The sequence below is a fragment of the Rutilus rutilus genome (genome assembly GCF_951802725.1).
Source record: "Rutilus rutilus genome assembly, chromosome: 19".
In the NCBI taxonomy this organism is placed as follows: domain Eukaryota; kingdom Metazoa; phylum Chordata; class Actinopteri; order Cypriniformes; family Leuciscidae; genus Rutilus; species Rutilus rutilus.
In genome coordinates, this window is record NC_140232.1 from 18,418,443 (window position 1) to 18,438,717 (window position 20,275).

Below are 20,275 nucleotides of genomic sequence, written 5' to 3' on the forward strand. Positions count from 1 at the left end.
GTAAGTTTTAAATGACAAGTGACTCATTTCTAAGTGCATGTAAAGATTTTTCTCTAATCCATTCCAAAAGGAAGAAAAATTATTAAAATATATTTAGTCCTTTTGTTATCTCCCTAAAGGAAGAACAGAACTGGTTACCTTGAAATCTCCTCTCTTACTCATAAAATGATTAAGTGTAACAATAATCATTGTCTTGAAAAAAGTCTGTTTTAAAATGAAATCGTAATTGCTGCAATTTGGATGCATTAAGTCTAACCTGAATGTTAGAGATGGCTGTCTGCTCTGTAATGAAATTTGACATAATGGAGAAAGTGTTGCCCTTTCCGCATTAAGATTTTCCCTTTCATCTCTCCAGAAGCTCTTGCAAACAGTTTTCCTCAAACATGTAGATAGATAGATAGATAGATAGATAGATAGATAGATAGATAGATAGATAGATAGATAAGTAACACATTGCTTTTAAATTTACAACAAAATATCTGTTACTTTTTAAAATTAGTAACGCAAGATACTTTGTAAGTAAGGTTCAGGGGCATTGTGTGCGCAGTGTAAACATGATGGTTATTGTAGTAAATGTCTTGCACTAAATGTGAGCAGGCATTTACTCATCTCACTTGCACAAAAACAGATTCAGTATTCCTCAAAATGAATAAAAACAGAGAAATGCAAACATGATGATACAAATGATACTTTATGTATTTAATCTTACTTTATTAACCAAAGTTTTTGCTGCTGTCTTTCGATGATCCAATTCAGCCATACTATGATTAAAAAAAATAAAAAAAAAAAGACTTTAGATCACTTTTGTGTTTATTTTTGTTATTTTTTTATTGCTGCATCCAAAATCGCATCTGTACAAGTAGGCGAAAAACAGTAGGCCTATGTGACAAAAGAAGTCTGAATTCACAGTAGGCTACTCATAAAAGTGTAGAAAAAACGCCCTGATGACCCTACACTATTTCCGGCGAGATTCATAAGTGTACGATGTACACTTTACTATCCCATGAGGCCACAGGAGAGGATTTATGAATGGCAGTAAAGAGATGCAACTGACGCTGGTAGGTCACATGATAATGACAACATAACAAATGAAGCACATTCAGATTGCATTCATACTACACACTCATACTAGGCTATATAGAACTTAACTTACTTATTTAGAGGCCGTGAAGTAATTCAAAATAAGTATTCCGTATACTATTTAACCGACGGTTAAGAAGGCTACATAAAGTATACAATTAAGATAAAATGGTTTGAGTGAATAATAATAAACATTTAAGCTGATAAAACTGGCAGATCAACGTGCAACTGCATTTCTCTCCGATATAGTAGGAAATTAAATTAAATTAAATTAAATGTGGAGGATTTTATCTTTGACAAGATGATTGACAGGTCAGTTTACGTGACAGGATGTGTGTACAACCATTAAGAGCTATTTTATGATGTGATATGTCCCAAAGGTTGTCTACTCTTCTGCTACACACTCAAAAGTATGTACTTTTTCTTCACAACGATATATTCACACTGGCAAAACGACTAAAAAACGCTGTATTCTGCTGCCAAGCCGTTAGATGGCGATGAAACACGTTAGATTTAACAGGTAACGCATGTGCATGACGTCATCGTTTTCAGAGATTTGCGTTGTTGTGGCTAACTAACTCTGTAAATTAACGACCAAAACGCATAAAAAGTTTTACGTTTTTACTTGAAAACGGTGTCGTGTAAACAGCGCCTTAGTGTGAAAGAGCCTTTACATAAAAAAAAAAAAAATTGTCACATTTATTGGTAAACGTACTTATTTGGTTATAAAAATCTACACAAGCAAGCCCAGCCCAGGTAAGAAAATGTAACACAAAAGTAACATAACGCATTACTTTTCATAAAAAGTTACTTAGTTACTTTTTTAGGGAGTAACACAATATTGCACTGCATTATTTTTAAAAGTAATTTTCAGAATAAGACTTCCTTTTGTAGCTTATGTCATTTGAGGCAATTTGTCCTTATTCATGAATCATGACGGTTACAGGCCGGGAGTGTGCTTTAAATGATTTTCTTCTGCAAAAACAGTTTGTTTCAACATTATGTCCTCATGTCAGTCTGGATCAGAAATAGACCACCTGATTTGATTATATTCCATCCAAGTTATGCAGGAAAAATAATAAAAACAAAATCTTATTTTGCAAAAAGCAAAGTAATGGCTATGAAAGTCATGTATTTAATATGTTTAATATCTGTAACATGTTTTTGGGCTTATCACAAAGTGAGATCCAGCACCACATACTGACTGGTGATGTTGACATTATATTTATGGATTGAATTCCATATAGGTCGCTTTAATGTGATTCAGCTCTGCCAAACACTTCAGCTGCATGAATATCTGTGGCATAGACCCGACTCATTTTGGAAACAGAGCTACAGAGATAAAGAGGTAGGTCATGGACAACGTGACTAACATATCAGTTTGTATGTTAGCATGAGAGTTGTTTACTCAGCTTTTTCCTTAATGATGACACAGTGGGTCAGAAACTGCATGTTGTTGTTGTTGTTTTTTCCGATAACAATCTTTTTTTGATAACGTATAATTTATATGGACTCGTATAATCAAATAGCTATTTTTCTGTAAAAGCATAATGCTGTTGTTTTCTGTCTGTGAAAATAATTAATCCTATTTCCTCTTTGAATGATACCTGTGACATTTCCAGCAGAGTTGTTACGGTTACCATTCCCCTAACACAAAATAAGCAACAGGCTATATTTTTGTATCAAAACTTGTCCACCTTTTAGGTCTTTAGTTTCAGTGTATTTTTGTTTTGTTTGTTGGACTAATGGCTATATTTCACACATGGCTCCATGTTACCTTTCTTCCCCTCATACACACCAATTTTTCACTGCCAATTAGATTTAAATGTCTTATTTGTATTCCTCAACGTTAACCTCCATTAGGACTGTCCATGCGCAAGAAAATATGAGGAAAACATTTAATTTGCATACTATATTAAAACAATGACTGGGATGCTGATTGCTTTGTTTTTACTCTCCCACTGAGACTGTTAGTGGGTGGGAAAAAACATCTCTTTTGAGTTCATGGCCTCTTGCTGATAAACATTTGCACTAGTGATCATTAAATTGTCCTGATTCATTGTTCAGATCAGATCAGATCTGTTATTGTGGCTACGTTTACACGTGGCCGGCTATTTTCATAAACGGACGTTTCACCCCTCTCCGTTTTTAAAAATAACATCGTGCACACCTGTCAGTTTTCAGAAAAGTGTTAGTTTACACGAACCCGTGTATATGCAGTCAAGAGCAGTGTAACGAGAAGCTCAAGCCCACGTTAACCAATCAGAATCCCGAAAATAGTCACATAATGTGACGTCGGCTCCCTAAAACTCAGTTTTTCTCAGTTTACATGCAAACGAAGTTTTCCAAAATCTCCACTCTGGCCGGAGTTTTTAGAAAGAATCGTTTTCAGACGCGAATTCTCCGTTTGCGTGTAAACGAAGGGCACAAACGAAGGGAAATGTCTCCGTTTTTCAAAATAACCATGTACGTGTAAACGGGGCCTAAGTTATTAAGTTCTCTGAGAGTTAAGTTCTCTCAATCTTCTCTGAGAACACAATGGTGGTGTTTTGAGTTAATCAGTTTTTTTTTAACGAACCAGCTGAGTGAATGATTCAATGACTCGCTCATAAAGTGCCTTGGTTCGTTCCTGAACTGTTTAGAGTGTAAAAAAAAAATTGGTTGAATGAATCGTGCACTGGTTAGTCGACGTGTATGAAAAATCACTCTTGAAACATATGTTCAGCCAATCACATTCAAGAAATGGATCTAGATTTCAGCATTTTAACTGTTGATTGGCCTGTCTATGCCCGAATCAAATTTCTTAGAAGAGATTTTTACGTCTAAAAAAGTGCCTTTGGGGCATTTGTCAGATACCTAAAAAAGGGTAACAGCCGATCTGCTGAATGTGGATAGAGGTCGCCTTGTGTCTCTATTCCTGTCCAATAATTCCTTTTCCTTTTGTTGTTATCTCAATGCCGCAGGGAACTTAAAACCAGTGCTGTGTCCAACAAGCCAACAGGCTGCACAACAGCTCTTCTAATCCAATTGAGGTTTAGCTAGTGACACTGAGGTAAATACACATTAGCTGGGTGTCACACAAACAAAGTGAATTACGCTTCATTTGGAGCCTGAAAAGGCCATGTTTTGTGAGAAAAGGTAGGCATTTACAAGTATTTCTGTTTTATACCACTTTTCAAGGTCCATCTCAGGGCCATTTTCCTCCCATCTGTTCATTTTGCAACTTTTCACAACCAAAGACCTTATGCCCCAGAGAAACAAGCGTGCAGCCATCTTTAGAATTGTGTGGTTGAACTTCTGTTTTTGCGGTAGCTCTGTATATTTCTATAGTGTATACTTCTAGTGAAGTGGATTTACTTAGAGTTAACGAAAGTTATCATGATCACTGAGATGAGCAATAAGGGCAAGGAATGTTTAAATATTTCTATAAGAGTGAAGTTGGACACTCAGCATCTCGTCCAAGAGCTTTGTTCACATGTCACATTGGTTTAATGTGAAGTTGCTGTTTTTTTTCCCACTCTCATTCACTGAGGCACTATGGAGCTAGGAATGGGCCCCTTTCAATGGACCAAATCTGATCTAAATTCACTACAGGGCTATCACACCTCACATGTTATAAAAACCTTGAATTTCTGATATATTTTTAAGACACCTCTAGGTATGAAAACTGATATATAGCCTCTTATTTATTAAAATCACAACCATATTATCAGACAGACAAGATTCAGCAAAAAGATACAGTTCTTAAATTGTATAGCATTCCTTTTCATGAGATCATGCATGATGAAACAAAATTAAGGTTGATGAGAAACATTACTGAGGAGGTCTAATTTGATTCGAGCATGTAAGGTTTCTCAATATCTAAAAAACATGTCCGAGTGGATGTCAGGCTACACCATTAGAGAGAAATCCAGTCAATAATTAAAAGGCAGGTACACAAAATGAAATGTGACCTAATGTTAGGATGAGGTCATTTCATCTGGCAAATATTGATGGTGGTTTGGATTCTGTTCTCTCCACACAACCTAATTTTTTTTTTCCTTTGTCAAACCAGCTTAGATAATTAATGTAGTTCAGATAGCATACTTTTTGGGGTTTCTTTTGAATAAACCAATCTCCTTCTTCATTGTACTAAAACAAAAATTTAAGGCAACCAGGTAGGCTTGCTTTTTTTTTTTTAAGTTAAACCAACAATTTTTTTTATTTTTTTTACAGTGCAGTATTTTCAACATTTTTATGTGACACAAACACACTGTATGGATTCAGTGATTTTAATGTGCTTTCTTCAATACGGTAGGCTATAGCGCTTTTTGGGCCAAAAGTAACAAAGTAACAGAGAAGTGTGACCAAAGTTACAGAAAAGTGTGGCCAATGAATGTGCTCTCTCTCCCAAGTTAGTGACCAAATAGAGTGGCCAGTTGGCTCTGAAAAATGTCGAATTGAATGACCAAAACAGAGCATTAGAGTCCTTTCTCCCTATTAAGTGACCAAAAAGAATGTCCTGAGTTGTCTGAAAAGCGCGCTCTCCCAAATAAGTGACCAAAAGAGTGATTCTCCTTCAAAAACGCTGAATAGAGCTGTCTCTCTCTGGCCAAAATACGTAAACAAAAAGGGTGACCAGTGCTGACTTTCACAAACGACAAAAAGAAACTTAGTTTCCGCGAGTAATCTGTTACTTGTAACTAAACTCACTCGATTCTATGCGGCGCGAGTGTTTTGGATGTTGCGCGCGCTCAGCGTGTGGGAGACCGCTATATTTCGCAGCTCGCGCCAAGACTTGAATATTTGTCGGCAGGGGGCGCGAGCCAGTGACATCGCCAGAGACCAGTTAATGTGAATCTGCAGTGGAGACTTGAAGTACTACGCAGTCAGCGTGAGACCCTTCAGGATCCTCGCTGTGCCCCCCACTCCCTCTTAACATATCCCTGTCAACACTTTTCAGCGCGTTTTACCTGAATACCCTGCAACGCATTGTTCCCGAAAATATGTTCGAGTGATTTTTGAGTGTCAACTCATCACGTTTTTGCATCGTTTTGGAGGGGGAGAATATAGGGAGACCCACAACACTCACCGTCTGTTGATCCGGATGAACGAACTGGTGAAAAAGTAACTCGCAACAGATTTTGCTCGCGGACAACTTCTCTGGGGCTGAGTGAGTTTCGCTCTCTTCTTATCAAGTGCTCTCGCATGATATGCATTTATAAATCTCGGGTTTAAGTGTTTTAGTTGGGCTACATGTTGGTTTAAAGGGGTGTGCAGAGCTCGTGAATCACAGGGCGGTAAACAGTTTGCGGGCTTCGTTTGCAGTTTAAAAGTCTTTGGATAATATGTGAATTTTTTTTTTTTTTCTTGCTCGTCTGATGTTGTTCTGTCTTCTAAACTTTGCTCAGCGCGAGTGGAAATAAATCCAAAATGTAGTTTACCCACGTCTCGGTATGTTTATAAGGGGCTTCAGATGGCTTATCGGCTGCGAAAAGTGATTGAAAATATTTATTGCCCTTGTTAAACCAAACCCAGAGTAACAAGTTAAACAGAGTGGGACACATTTGCTGTTTATCCCTGTTATGAATTTCTGTGACAGCTGGATTTATGCATACTCGGCGGCTGTCATGCAGGTGATCCTCAGGTTTAAATCACTTTATAGGGCACTTCAGGTGTAGTCAAGTACACTTGGGGTATTAGAATATAAAGCAGCTGGCTTTTCTTCACTTTTGAAGAATGTATTGTATGGATAGTTTTGCATAATTGTTATCATTATTATTATTTGTGCGTTGTTTATCTAATGTATATTGCAGTGGAGGATTTGGAGCACTTTGATAACACTAGAATATTTTCAAAAATAATTACAGCTCACATTTGTAATCTGCTCATATAGTTAGAAAGGCATTTAAATATCTAGAAGTTTTACTTTCACGGTATTCATATTATATTCATGTTCATATTTAAATGTGTCAAAAAAAAAACAAGGCACTACAATTAAATTGTCAAATCCATGTGGTGCCAAAGAATGCATTTTTTGATCACTTTGAATTTCATAATGAAAATGACGCTTGAAAGACTAAGCTCAAACAATGGTTGAGAAATCATAGAAATTATTCTGAGAACCTATTGCACTTTTTCCAGATGCCATTGAAATGAGACTGCAAATCCAATACTCCCTGCATGAAATTACCTGTGCAATTCTACAGGTAAAAGCGCTGCAATCAAAATTTCTTCAAAGATAATTAAACAGAAAGGTCATGAGTTCCTGCTTTAAACAAGTCTGAATTCTTCATTCACAGACTAGTTTCAAGCAGCTTGTAATGAAGAGAGAGGTCGTAAGATGATAGGGCAAGAAGAGTGCAGCAGATTTGTGCATATTCCTAAAACACTTAATAGTTTAACCCAAAAATGAATATTCTGTCATCAATTACTCATACAAAATATTCAAAGTATTCACCCAAAACTCTGCCGTTGCAAAACGTTCATATAGAGATTGTAAAAGAAATCCATATTTTAAACAAATCCAGTTTTGGGTGAATAGATGTTCCAAAGATGCACGAAAGTCTTAAGGGTTTGGAACAACACGAGGATGAGTGATTGATGACAGAATTATCATTTTTGGGTGAACTAACCCTTTAAATGTATTGAAAGATTTCCCAGTTTTCATAGACTGTTTCTGGCTTGTTTAATTTTTGTCAAAAAGGTAACAGGTTGCACAGGTTTCCCGCTCAAGGCATGACATGTACAGACCAGCTTGTGTTAAACTATATTTTTGTTCAGTGCTTTCCTAATGCTGAGGAAATTCAGCAGATTATCACATGCTAATTGCAAAATGCTAAATGTTATTGATCCTGAAATCCATTATTATTCATTTAAACTCATAAGGCTATCAAATTGCCACCATCCACCATTAAATTGAATTACTTGTTTCAGCTTAATGTTTGTCTGTAATTAAATGTTTTCTGTGTCGATTGTAATTGCTTTTTGTGTAGCAGGCTTGCAGGAACATTTTGTCTTGACTGAATGAACTGTGCACACAGAAACAAGTTTAAAGTGCTGGTAATCAGAAAACCAGATAGTGTTTGTACACTTTTAAGGGTGTGTTTAAGGGTGTCACACTTTTCAGGTTTGGTTTGATTAAAATGAACTCTGGTGCGATTGCTCTGTTAGTGCGGATCATTTGAATAAGTGTGAACGCTTCCATTTGAACCCTGCACACCAAACAAGAGGACCGAGACCCCTGAAAAGATGGGTCTCGGTCCGCTTTCAAACAAACTCTGGTGCGGTTCGACTGAAAAATTAACGAAACATGGACCAAAGACATGTAAATGAACCAAAAACAGGACATGATGTCACAAGATGTGATCATAAAAAGGAAAGAATGCTCAAGCATACCGGTTTTTTCTCGTCATAGTCGCAATTTTGTTGCCCTTTACAGTTCGGGACAGGCAGTACAGACGTCTCCTCGCAGCAGATCTTTGTTTGTCTGTGTAACGGAGGGATTTCTGCTGTTGTTTTGACTCCTTTACACATTTTATAAGCTCATCACAAGTTGTCAGCTCCATCATGTACGCACAGGGCCTAAAATTAACTTTTTGCCACACCTGCCAATGGCTGTTGACTAAAGCAAAAATTTCCGGCCATAAATATTTTTTTACCGTCCATGAAACTGTTTTTGCAAAAACAGGCAGTATTGACACCAACATTTATATTACAATACCACAGCTAAAACTACTAGCCTTGTATAAATTTAAAATATTATTAAAGACAAAAAGGTCAGTAAAGTCAGCAAAAAGTCAGTAATAAAATAAGAAAAAGCAAAACCACAAATAAATACAATACATCAAAGATACAAATGTAATAAACAGTGCTTTTCAGGTTTTTTCAGCTAGGTCTAACAGTAGTTTTCAGGTACATAAATGTAATAAAGTAAGCAAATGTAAAATAACACTGCATAGTCGTCACTGTATAAACATCCTTATTAATTCATCCTTATTAGAGTTACAAAAGTTATTCAGTCAAGAGCAGTGAGGGATTTTTTTTTCATTTGTTTGATTAAGATTAAAAACAGACAGCAACAGGAATATTAGGCTGCTGTCACTTTAAGAGTGAATGCACGAATCTAATATACTGATACACATTTGTTTACTTTCTCAACTAAGTTTACTTAAGACATAACTGTTTACTAGGATACTGTTTTTTGACATAATTTTGTGTGAATTTGTCTTCTAAAGTGCAAGAAGATGTGAAAGAGATCTCAGTTTGGTGAACAGCTTGCGGATGTTTGCGCACACAAAACTTTCCACAGTGCGTGAGTAACGAAACAAGCTCCCTTTCACATCTTCTTGTCAAGGCTTACGAGCGAACGTCATAAAAGCCATTTTTGTTTTTTATATTTAGGCTTGGCTTTAAAAATGACAGTGCGAACGCTAAGCGAACCACTAAATGTATCATTTTTTGGTCCGGAAGAAAAGAACAAAGAGAACCGAACTACATGTGTGAACGCCCTAAGACACTCTTAAAATGTCTGCATGGGTGTAAAATATCAAACAATTGATGCTTTTTCTCTGGTACAACTTTTGTAATTACTTTTAACTAACCTCTTCCAAAGTGGAAGTTTGTTCTTCTCAAGTCGACGCAGTGTTCAAACAGAATAACCACAGCTGTAATTCAATAAATTACCAAAGAACATGCTTATCTGTATTGTTATATTAATAAACTGCTTTGTGTGAATTATTTTTCAAAAAAAGTGTGTTTGTACTACATTTCATCAAAATAAATGCCATTTGGTATTTTGTTAAACACTATCTTTCAAAAGTTTGGGGTCATCGGTAAGATTTTTAAATTCTTTTTGAAAGAAGTCACTTATGCTCATCAAGGGTGCAGTACTGTTGTGATATATTATTTAAGTAAGGAATAATTGACGATAGACCATTGATATTTTCTAATAATTCGACGGCCAGGAGTCAATTATTCTGCTTATACTACAGTTTCCACACCATTAGTCCGCTTCGCGTCGTGACCGCATTACCACCTCGGGTGTGCATTATTTTTCTAATAATTCAACGGCCCGGAGTCAGTTATTCCGCTTATACTTCAGTTACCACACCTCGAAACATTGTTCAGATGATGTATTTCAAGACGTTTGTTACGTTTTTGTCATTAAAACGCTCTTGTATGTAGGACTAATTTCTTACGCATCTAATCCCATGCCTCCGTTGCTAATTCCAAAACGTCATTTTAGAGTTAGTAACGGAGGTTTGAGCCATTGATAGCAGACTAATGCTGGTATACACTTATCGACTAGTAGTCCAGTCATTTTAAGCCAAAATGGGGGTCAACCTTGAACAAATTGCAACAGAAGCAAACTCAACTGATTTTGTATCCTCAATATGTCCTGAGTAAGGAAAAAAAAGTCCCGAAGAATCCCATTAGGGGAAAGTTTAGAAAAAGACCCAAATATAGGCTATTCATACGCCTATTCATTATTTTTCTTACGTGAATTGGGTAAAAAATTTAACCTTTAGATATCACCATGAAAATTACTGAGTTGATTACTTACAACAAGACAAACAAAAATGTATTACAAGTTTTTTTAAATTGTTTGTTTACATGGACAAACGGTGCATAATCTAATTACGTATGTGCTAATTTGCATAAATACCACAACAGATCTAAACATTGGGTATAGCCAGGTGAAAATGTCTTGTTGAATCTTGTTGACATAACAGTAAAGGTCTGAATGGAACCCATTTAGGCTACCCATGAGCATTAATACATAGAGGCAGGAAGAAGTACTTTAGAAACCAGCCTTTATTCATTTTTAAGAGATTGGGTTTGGGGCTGGGTCTGTGGGACAGTTTCTGGGGGACGAGTCTGAGGGAAGAACAGGAGACAATGGTAAGGAGAATGCAGAAGACAAAAGGTAAGTAAAATAAAAAGTAAATCCCCAGAAACAGTCCCACGGATCCAGCCCCAAACCCCATCTCTGCAATAATAATTAAGGCTGGTTTAAAGTACTTCTTCCTGCCTCTATGTATTAATGTTCATGGGTAGCCTAAATGGGTTCCATTCAGACCTTAACTGTTATATGTCAACAAGATTCAACAAGACATTTTCACCTGGCTATACCCAATGTTTAGATCTGTTGTGGTATTTATGCAAATTAGCACATACATAATTAGATTATGCACCGTTTGTCCATGTTAACAAACAATTAAAAAAAACTTGTCTTGTTGTAAGTAATCAACGCAGTAATTTTCATGGTGATATCTAAAGGTTAATTTTTTTACCCTATTCACGTAAGAAAAAGAAAAAGTCCTTACTCAGGACATATTGAGGATACAAAATCAGTTGAGTTTGCTTCTGTTGCAATTTGTTCAACCTTTTTTCATAAAATGACGAGTTGAAACATTCTAAGACTGACTGTTTCCATCGACTGCACAGCAGATTTTAAACACCGACTGTGAACACAGACTGAACGCGCATGATCAGTCATAAGTATCAAATTACATTCATAACCGGCCTTACAGTAAGTGTGTCCCCGGCTTATGCAGTTATTAATGCAGTTATATTAGAGAGATAGAGAGAGAGAAACACATGTGCGTCAATATTATTTATTTATTCATTTCGTTTTAATTAATTCGTTCATTCTTTTTTTTCTATTATTGACCGTAGACTAGCCTAATAAATTAAACACAAAGCCCTTTTAACAAGTAGGCCTGCTATCAATAATTATTTATTTGTTATATTATCTGCAATAATTATGAAAACCCGTGCAGCAGGATTATCAATTTATTTATATATTCAGTTTAAAGAAAAGTTTAAGAAAATTGCAGATCAAGCGCATGGGGCTGCATGTGTTTTTTCTTGTATCCTATTTTCCTCAACCTTTTGAACGGTATTGTATAACGCAAAGACACTCATACATTTTTAAATGTAGCTTAAGTGTCAGTCTCTATGGGGATTAGACTAAGCCCAAGTCTTAGTTCAATTAGGACATTTAAGTAGCTTATGGAAAAAAAAAAAAAACCTTACTAGTGTGCATCTTAAGTCAAAACAATAGCACTGACATATTTTTATATTTGTCAGTGCAAGTTGCTTTCAGTTAAAACAGCTCAAACATTCATTTTAATCTAGGACTATCTTAAGCCTTGTCTGTGAAACCGGGGGTATAACAGAGTAGAGTATGAAGGGGGTCAAGCGTTACAATGCGCCAGCTTTTGGCTCTCATTGAAAAACATCTAGACGATTGAAGACCTTCACAACACAAACAGGTTTGCAAGCACTCCCTGCACGAACTTGATTGACCTCAGTTTACCATGGGTGTTGGAAGCATGATATCTCTCTCTCCTTCTTGTTTAGAGTCAGCATCGTAAAACTCAGTTCTCGCCACACACACATGCGCGCACACATGCTCCGTTTGGCAGAATCTAGCTCCGTCCCCCTCCAGCAGCCTGCTCTGCTGACCCAAACTTTTCCACTGCCCTTGTGAAATAGGAGCGTCAGAGACGATCGGGTCTCACCAGCCAGAACTGAATACCATCACAAAGCGAAAAGATTCTCATATGCTGTAGCTGGCAGAAGCCCACTTTAATCTCTATTTGAAAAGTCCAGTGAAGTGTTAAACCCCTGTCTAACCTAGTTAAAATCCCCTTTCCACCAGCTTAACCGCAGCACATGTACTTTCCATGGATTTTTTTCTGTGCACATGCAAATCCATCTGTAACAGTTTACACAAGGTTCTGTGCTTGTTTCACCATAGCACATTATTTGCTTGCTTGTGCAACTGAGGTTACTTAATGTCACCTTTGAACCTTGCATCTCGTCTTTTGACTAAATTAGTCAGAATAGGAAAGGTTGAATCCTTTCTGAGATCCTCTTTCTGCAGTAGCCAAACGCTCTGTAGACTGAGACCTGTGCTACAGTATTTCACTAATAACATTTAAAGATTATGCTAGAATTAGATTACAACTGTAAATTCAGAGATGCTTATGCGATGTTGCAAGGATACATATGGACTGAATGCTAATGATCTTGTTAATATAGGGGATAAATTGCTACTTTTAAAAGAAATGTATTACAATATTGCATTACTCATAAATAGTAATTCATAATGTTACATTATCAGCTGACTGAGACGTTTGACATTAGAAATGTTATTTTGCATTTATATTTACATTTATTCCTTTAGCGACTCTATTCAAAGCGACTTGCAAATGAGGAATACAACAAGAGATACTTAAAGAGGCGATAAACAGAAGTTCTAGTAATGCAAAGTTTCAGGCATAAATCAGAATAGTACACGCTAGAACAGGGAGGGATTAAGGAATAGTGAAAGCATAGGCAAAAAAATTTTTTTCCCCAGCAAGATACAGTTTAGTGTTTGATGAAGAGATGAGTTTTTCTATTTTATTTTATGAACAGTGTTTATACTCCAAACTTTATTTGCTTGCAAAAATTTGGTTAACCAATGTATTTTGTGGTGAACGGGATTTATTATAAACATCTTAAGACTAGCCAACAACCGATATATCCACATTTTTGCCATTTTTTTCAACATGTTTGTTTCCGCCACATAATGAAACAAACTCGCAATTGACTTTTTCAACTTCTGCAATTGACTTTTTTTACTGACTTTATAACTCACAATTCTCACTTTAAATCTCACAATTCTATGGAAGTAAAACAATGACAAATGTTTTTGAAACAAAAAAGCTTGTTGAATTGCACTACTTGAAAAAATATGCATTGCATTAACCGTGCTTGCATTTTAATGCATTGTATTTTTAGGGCTTGCAATATTTACCGCCTGAAATTCAACATGGTTGTAAATTTAAGCTGTGAATATTTCAATTCAAAACATTTCACACACGTTTTCATTATTAAAAATTCAATAATCCATATTCACCTTTTAGATTTCACTTCCAACATATTCATTCTGTTTAAAAATACAACCTATAATATTCGACAGGCAATTTTCGGTCCATTTTATTTCGCTTTACAAATTCGCTTCCACAAATTCAGTGGTTAAAATTCGACAGAAAATTCAACGTTTGACTTCCGGGAACGGCAGGAATATCAGTAGATTGCCGAGTGATCATCTCCACAGCTGTTAGTCGACCTCACCAGCAGGGGTTGAAAGCGGCTGTTGATAAAGAAAAACGGAGCAAGCAGTAAGTATTTGTGATTAACTGATAAAAACACAAAAGCTGTGTTTACATTTAAGTCTTCACAGTTAGTTTTGTACGTGTATGCAGCTTTCTCTTAGCCTGGTAATACCAGACTCTGCTACTTCACTTTGCTTCGTAGACAGAGTCTGGAATAGCATAATAGAGAAGTGTTTTCTCTCTCGCGGGGGGGCGCTTGTCTGAAGTTTAAAATCATTGGTTACCCGTAAGCCAATCACATAACGTTTGGTTATGGCGTGTGTTATGCGCATGCTCAGCCGCATCTAACTTCCACTGTAAACGCATGTATGATGCAAAAACTAAACCATCGAGCGAAATACCGGAGTGAACATGGCTGTGAACGACTTTTGCAGATTATGTGAAGTAAATCTACGCATCCACGGTACAATCAGCGTCTACGTCACGGCTCTCAGCCCGCCCTCTGTTCGTTGATTGGCCCGGCTGTTTTCAGGCCGGTGGAAAACTGAAAGATAAGCTGCTATCTCAGACTGACTACAGGAGCGAAATGAAATTAGCGGAAGTAGGAAGTCTGACGTAGTCAGGCTAGCTTTCTCTACCGTGAACGAGATTATAATGTTATTCCCCGAAGCTGATGTACTGATCAAACGTTAAATCTGAGGTAGTCACTTTATATCACGGCTGTGCTGCAGAATTGGGGATTCCCTCAATATCTCCAGGATTCCCCTGTGGTCAGGACACTTTAATGCTTAATGGACGACAGTGATATAAAAGACCAAACTCTCACCTTATTGGGGATGTAGGCTATACAGGAACAGGCAAGCGGAATCAGAATATGAACGTAACGCGCAAGGTTTCTGAGTTGGGTGTGTACGTCACTAAATCGAACTTTATATTACCTTAATCACTGTCTTGTTGGCTAAAACATAGCACCATTTTGAAACATATCAGCAACTCCTAGCAACTGTTAGCTAGGCTTAAAATATTTTTTTACACAGCAGGGTTAGTTGTAGCACAGTGTTACAACTAAGCCGCCAAGTGTACAACGATAATGAAAACAGGGAGCCACACAACTTTTCAGGTTTGAGTATTTATTTATATATTTATTTTGTCACATTTAACTTTGTTGGACTTTCACAAGCAATGTTGGAATTTAAATGTCAAAGTATGATTTTTTTCACATTTGTTTACTATGCATTGATCACTTGTTTATTTATTAAAAAGCCTGTTTTAAATGCAATAAACCCTTTAAAATTAGATTTTGAGCTCGTTTTTGTTATTATTACTGTAATTATTAATAATTATAATTTTGCATGCAGCTGCCACACACAATTAATTCAATAGCAATTACAATATTTGATTATTTTATTTATTTGTTGCAAAACTGTGCAGCCCTTTCATATATCTCTATCCATGATATTGATCCATAATAGAAGGATGATGTGTGGATATCTATCTATACAGATGCACAAACAATATCAAACTATACAAATAAAATAGTACTGAATTATGTGTGTTACACACAAGTGTTACAACTAACCCCTCTGTCTGTTACAATTAACCCTGCATATGGGGTAAGTTGTAACATTTGCACTTCTGTCACTTTCAGTGCAACTGTACGAAAATGGTAGGTCCTAGAAAAAAATGTAAGTGTTAATTTGTAGCAGAGATGTGTATGTTGCTTGTGTAACATTTGAAGAGGATGACTTGCAGTCATAAAATCAACTGTAAATTGTTTATGTAGGTGCATGTTTATGTATTGTGTATGCGAAAACAAGCTTCCATAAGAAACACATTGGTGGGAATCTCCAAACAAATATATCACAACCCAAATGATACATTTTTGATGAAAAAAATAATAATTTTTACATACCCTTAAACATATCTTGATTTCTCCCAACATGGGAAGGCAGAGTTTTGGTATTTTTATTTGCAACTAAACAAAGTACATAAATGGAAAAGTAATGTGTGCTACTTTTATTTGAAAAAGTGACTTGGATAATATGGTGTATGCATATAGTATGATTGCGTAACAACACTCGTAGTAATGGATTGATATCATCAATCCATTAGTTTCAGCACAGTTTGCTAAAGGTGATGTCCACGTGTTTGTTTTACATCATGCTGACAGGTTTGAGCTCATAAGAACTGGAAAAAGGTACAGGTGGTTTTAGTCTCAGTGCACATAGATTAAATCTCTGCTTGATTGTATGTTTGCTGATATAAATAGGTGCCATTAAGAGCAAGTTTACGACCGAGCACATCACCACACACAGATTTAGTATTACTTCCTGTTTGGAGTGTACCATCATAACAAGAGTATGACTCAGTGACTCTGGACAGTTTATGTAGTACAGAGATCAACAGGTTTGAAACGGTAAACTCTACATGGCAGTGCTAATTTTGGATGTTATTAATTCAGTCTTGGATTTTGGCCAAACAGGAATGATACTCTACTCTTGCTTGTTAGCCTGAGCTCTAGACCTGTTAGCAACAATCAGTGTTCAGAAGTTTTGCGTTTGCAAATGTGCCCAGAATTGTAAAGATGTGAAAATTGTGATTTCTGACCTTTCTTCGGCTCAAAAGGTCATCCATTTAAGCAGAAATGCAACCCAGCACCAGATCCGTTTATTAAGGTTGTAGCAGCCAATCATTAAAATTCTGACAGACGGTGAATGTTAAGGACTGGTTGAAACCCTCACTGATAGCAAAAAATTCTTATATATATAAGTTTTGCCCTGAATGCTTCAAGCAGCAAATAAATCGGAAAAACAAACTGTGGGCTGTCATCCACTCAACCGCACATTCCGACTGATGCAAAACAGACCTTTTTATTTGCACAACCTACCGTGCAGCGCTGTCCATACATATATATATGTATATTATATAAAGGCCTATATCTAAATATATATAATGAGGGATTTAAAAGAGAAACATTACAGTAACATTTGTTTCAAAGACATGGCCCTCAAATGACAAAAATTGTAATGTTGTCCAAGATGGGTCATGTTATCAACAGCAGAGATATTTTGGAGGTTAAATGGTGAGAAGCATTGCCTAATATGCATGCAGTGCTGGAGCAATCTGTGAAGCACTCAAGAAGCGGGAAATTCCTTCAGCCAATCAGATTCAAGGGAGGTTCCACCCTCCACCCTCTCATGGCTATCCAGACAATCAGGCCCTCTGTGCAGACTGCTGTGCCCCTTTAACTCCCTCATGGGGTCGGATCCTACCGGCCCTCCCAGTAAATCCAAACACTCTACATGGCGGAAATGCGAGAGAACAGTGTTTGGATATGTCTCATAGAATTGCCAATATAATATAATATAATAGTTTGGATTCAGTAAGGTTTTTTAAAGAAACTAATACTGTTAAATTACATTGATCAAAAGTGACAGTAAAGACCTTAATAATGTTACTAAAGATTTCTATTTCAAATAAATGCTGTTTTTTTGTAGTTTTTTTTTTAGCTTTCTATTCATCAAAGAATCCTGAAAGAAATGTATCACTGTTTCCTCAAAAATACTGAACAACACAACTGTTTTTAACACGGATAATAATAATAAATATGATTTTCTTGAGCATCAAATCAGCATATTAGAATGATTTCTGAAGGATCATGTGACACTGAAGGCTGGAGTAATGATGCTGAAAAATTCAGCTTTTCAATCACATGATTATTTTACATGTTATTTAAAATAACAGTATGGGTTAGAAACAACATGGAAAATGTATTACTTTTTTGGGCAAGCTAATCCCTTAAAGTCACCATTAAATCAAAATGGACAATTCTCATTTTTTATGGAATATTGCAGTGTTTATTATAAATGTTTTGTGACCATGGATCACAAAACCAGTCACAAGTCGCACGGGTATATTTGTGGCAAAAGCCAACAATACATTGTATTGAGTCAAAATGATTGATTTTTCTTTTATGCCAAAAATCATTAGGCTATTAAGTAAAGATCATGTTCCATGAAGATATTTAGTACATTTTCTACAGTAAATATGTAAAACATTTATTTTTATGAGTGAATGCAGCACAAGCGCAAACATAAATGGACAACTTTAAAGGCGATTTTCTCAATGTCCAGATTTTCAAATAGTTGTATCTCAGCCAACCATACATCAAAAAAGCTTATTTATTCAGCTTCCAGATTATGTATAAATCTCCATTTCAGAAAATTGACCCATGTTACTGGTTTTGTGGTCCAGGGTCACATTTATCCGTGCACATTATTTTTTATATTTATTTACTATTTTAGCCTATTAATAATAGACATAATAATAGTTTACTAAATGTTATATAGTCACATAGACCAGCTAATAAGCATTGGACCAGTTGTCAATCTGGGTGTGTAGTTCTTTTTACACCTTTGACTGTATGATAGCAGCGTTCCTGTGAGGAATGGGGCCTCATTACTGAGAAGGGCCGTGTCTCTGAGTAGAATGGAGAGGATCAAGTGTTTCTGAGGCGAGTTTGTTGAGTCTGTATGCACCAGACATGTGACCAAAGCACATATGCATAATTTTGTATAATATTTGGCTTTAATATATCTTAAGCCTTTTCAATGAGTTTAACTAGCTTTCATTTTACTCAGCTTTGTGAATGAGAATACAAAATACAGAAGTATTTTACAACACAAGTATCAAAATAAAAAGAGACCGGGTTCTGAAACCTGCATGTTGTTATTCTAGCATTGTTAGATGATGAGATGGGGTGAAGCTACAGGTCAAATGCAACAAAGCCAGTTATTTGCTGACTGTGTATTTTTCCACATTTGGAAATTTTAGCCTGGTGCTGTTTTCAACAATCCACTGCCAAGTGCATAATAAAAATAGCTCTGAAGCCAAGTTTTAGGCCAGAACTCATCATTAATCAGATCGGATTCAGAAACATCAGGACGCGGCAAGCCTAAACAAAATTTTTTGGCCAATTGTATTTATTAATTGTCCACTTGATTTTATTTAATATAATTTATCTGACACATTTAAACCACATCAATGTTTTCTCTATTTTTATCAGGCTGTTTACATAATGTTTAGTTGGACTTTTAAGATCAGAATCATCAGTCTCAAAGGGCCACTGACCTCTCTATGATTTTTTGTGGTGACCAAACAAATATAGTGTACTTATTTTTAGCCTAACTCTTGGGCTAACTGGATACGACCTGTTCCCCCTATATGCTTGTGACAGTAATTTCTCACTATGTCACAATGTCATCACCATTACAGACAAACCTTTATCTCTTTTATGGAATGATATTGTAATAAGTGCCAAACGTGGTGAGGGCGAAGGAACATTGATAGAATCAACAAGGTACAAATCATGAAGCGCCCCCACATACATAAATCCCAAAATGAATGATGGCAACTTGTCAACAGTATTTCTGTCACACATCTAGCACTAATATAAGTCGAAGCTGGTTTAAATTCTTTATGCTTCATTCCATATGAGACTGTTTCACCAGGACCTTTAGCGGAGATAGCGTGAACGTTTGACTTTTTGAAAGGTTTTCTGTCGCCCTAGCATAATTTGATAATGGAAATTCTAGTTTAACAGAGCAAATGTGGAGTATTAGCTTGTGAAAACATCCCCCGCACAGCCTGCATGCTTAAAAGACCCCATCTAACCCACAGATAATGATAAACCCACATATGGCTGGAAGTGCTGAGTGTTGCAGAGGTTGCGTCTGGTTGTTAATTGTCTGGTTTCCTCATATAGGGTTTCACACAGACCTGCTAAGTATTAATGGCGGTAACAGCTAGTGCGCTTTGGCGTGAAGGAGTAGGGAAATGAATTGGAGATGCTGAGGAGATGGCCCCGGGGATCTCTAGGGGTTTCAGCTAAGTATTTGTCAGAGGGGTGTCATCCGGGAGCACCACTAATAATGATTTTTCTTTTCTTCTTTTACCGCACAGGGAGACAGCAGAAGCTATGGCTTACTCTCTCTCTCTCAGTCTGCTGTACCTGGGCTTGCTGTGTGGAAACGGACTGGTGTCCGCACGAGGCTCCGAGCTGCTCGCTCCAGGTACTTCACAACCACGTCAAAAACGTGTTATTT

General features: G+C 36.5%; 1 protein-coding gene across 1 annotated transcript in view; it reads left to right on the plus strand.

The window, feature by feature from the left end:
• The first annotated feature begins 5,923 nt into the window (after nt 1–5,923).
• ghra (growth hormone receptor a) overlaps nt 5,924–20,275 on the plus strand; it is a 40,140-nt gene continuing 25,788 nt past the window's right edge. Inside the window, exons 1-2 of the mRNA XM_084388824.1 lie at nt 5,924–6,232; nt 20,133–20,242. Of these exons, the coding sequence (XP_084244950.1) occupies nt 20,149–20,242 (94 nt within the window). The 5' untranslated portion in view covers nt 5,924–6,232; nt 20,133–20,148. The remainder of the gene's footprint in view (nt 6,233–20,132; nt 20,243–20,275) is intronic.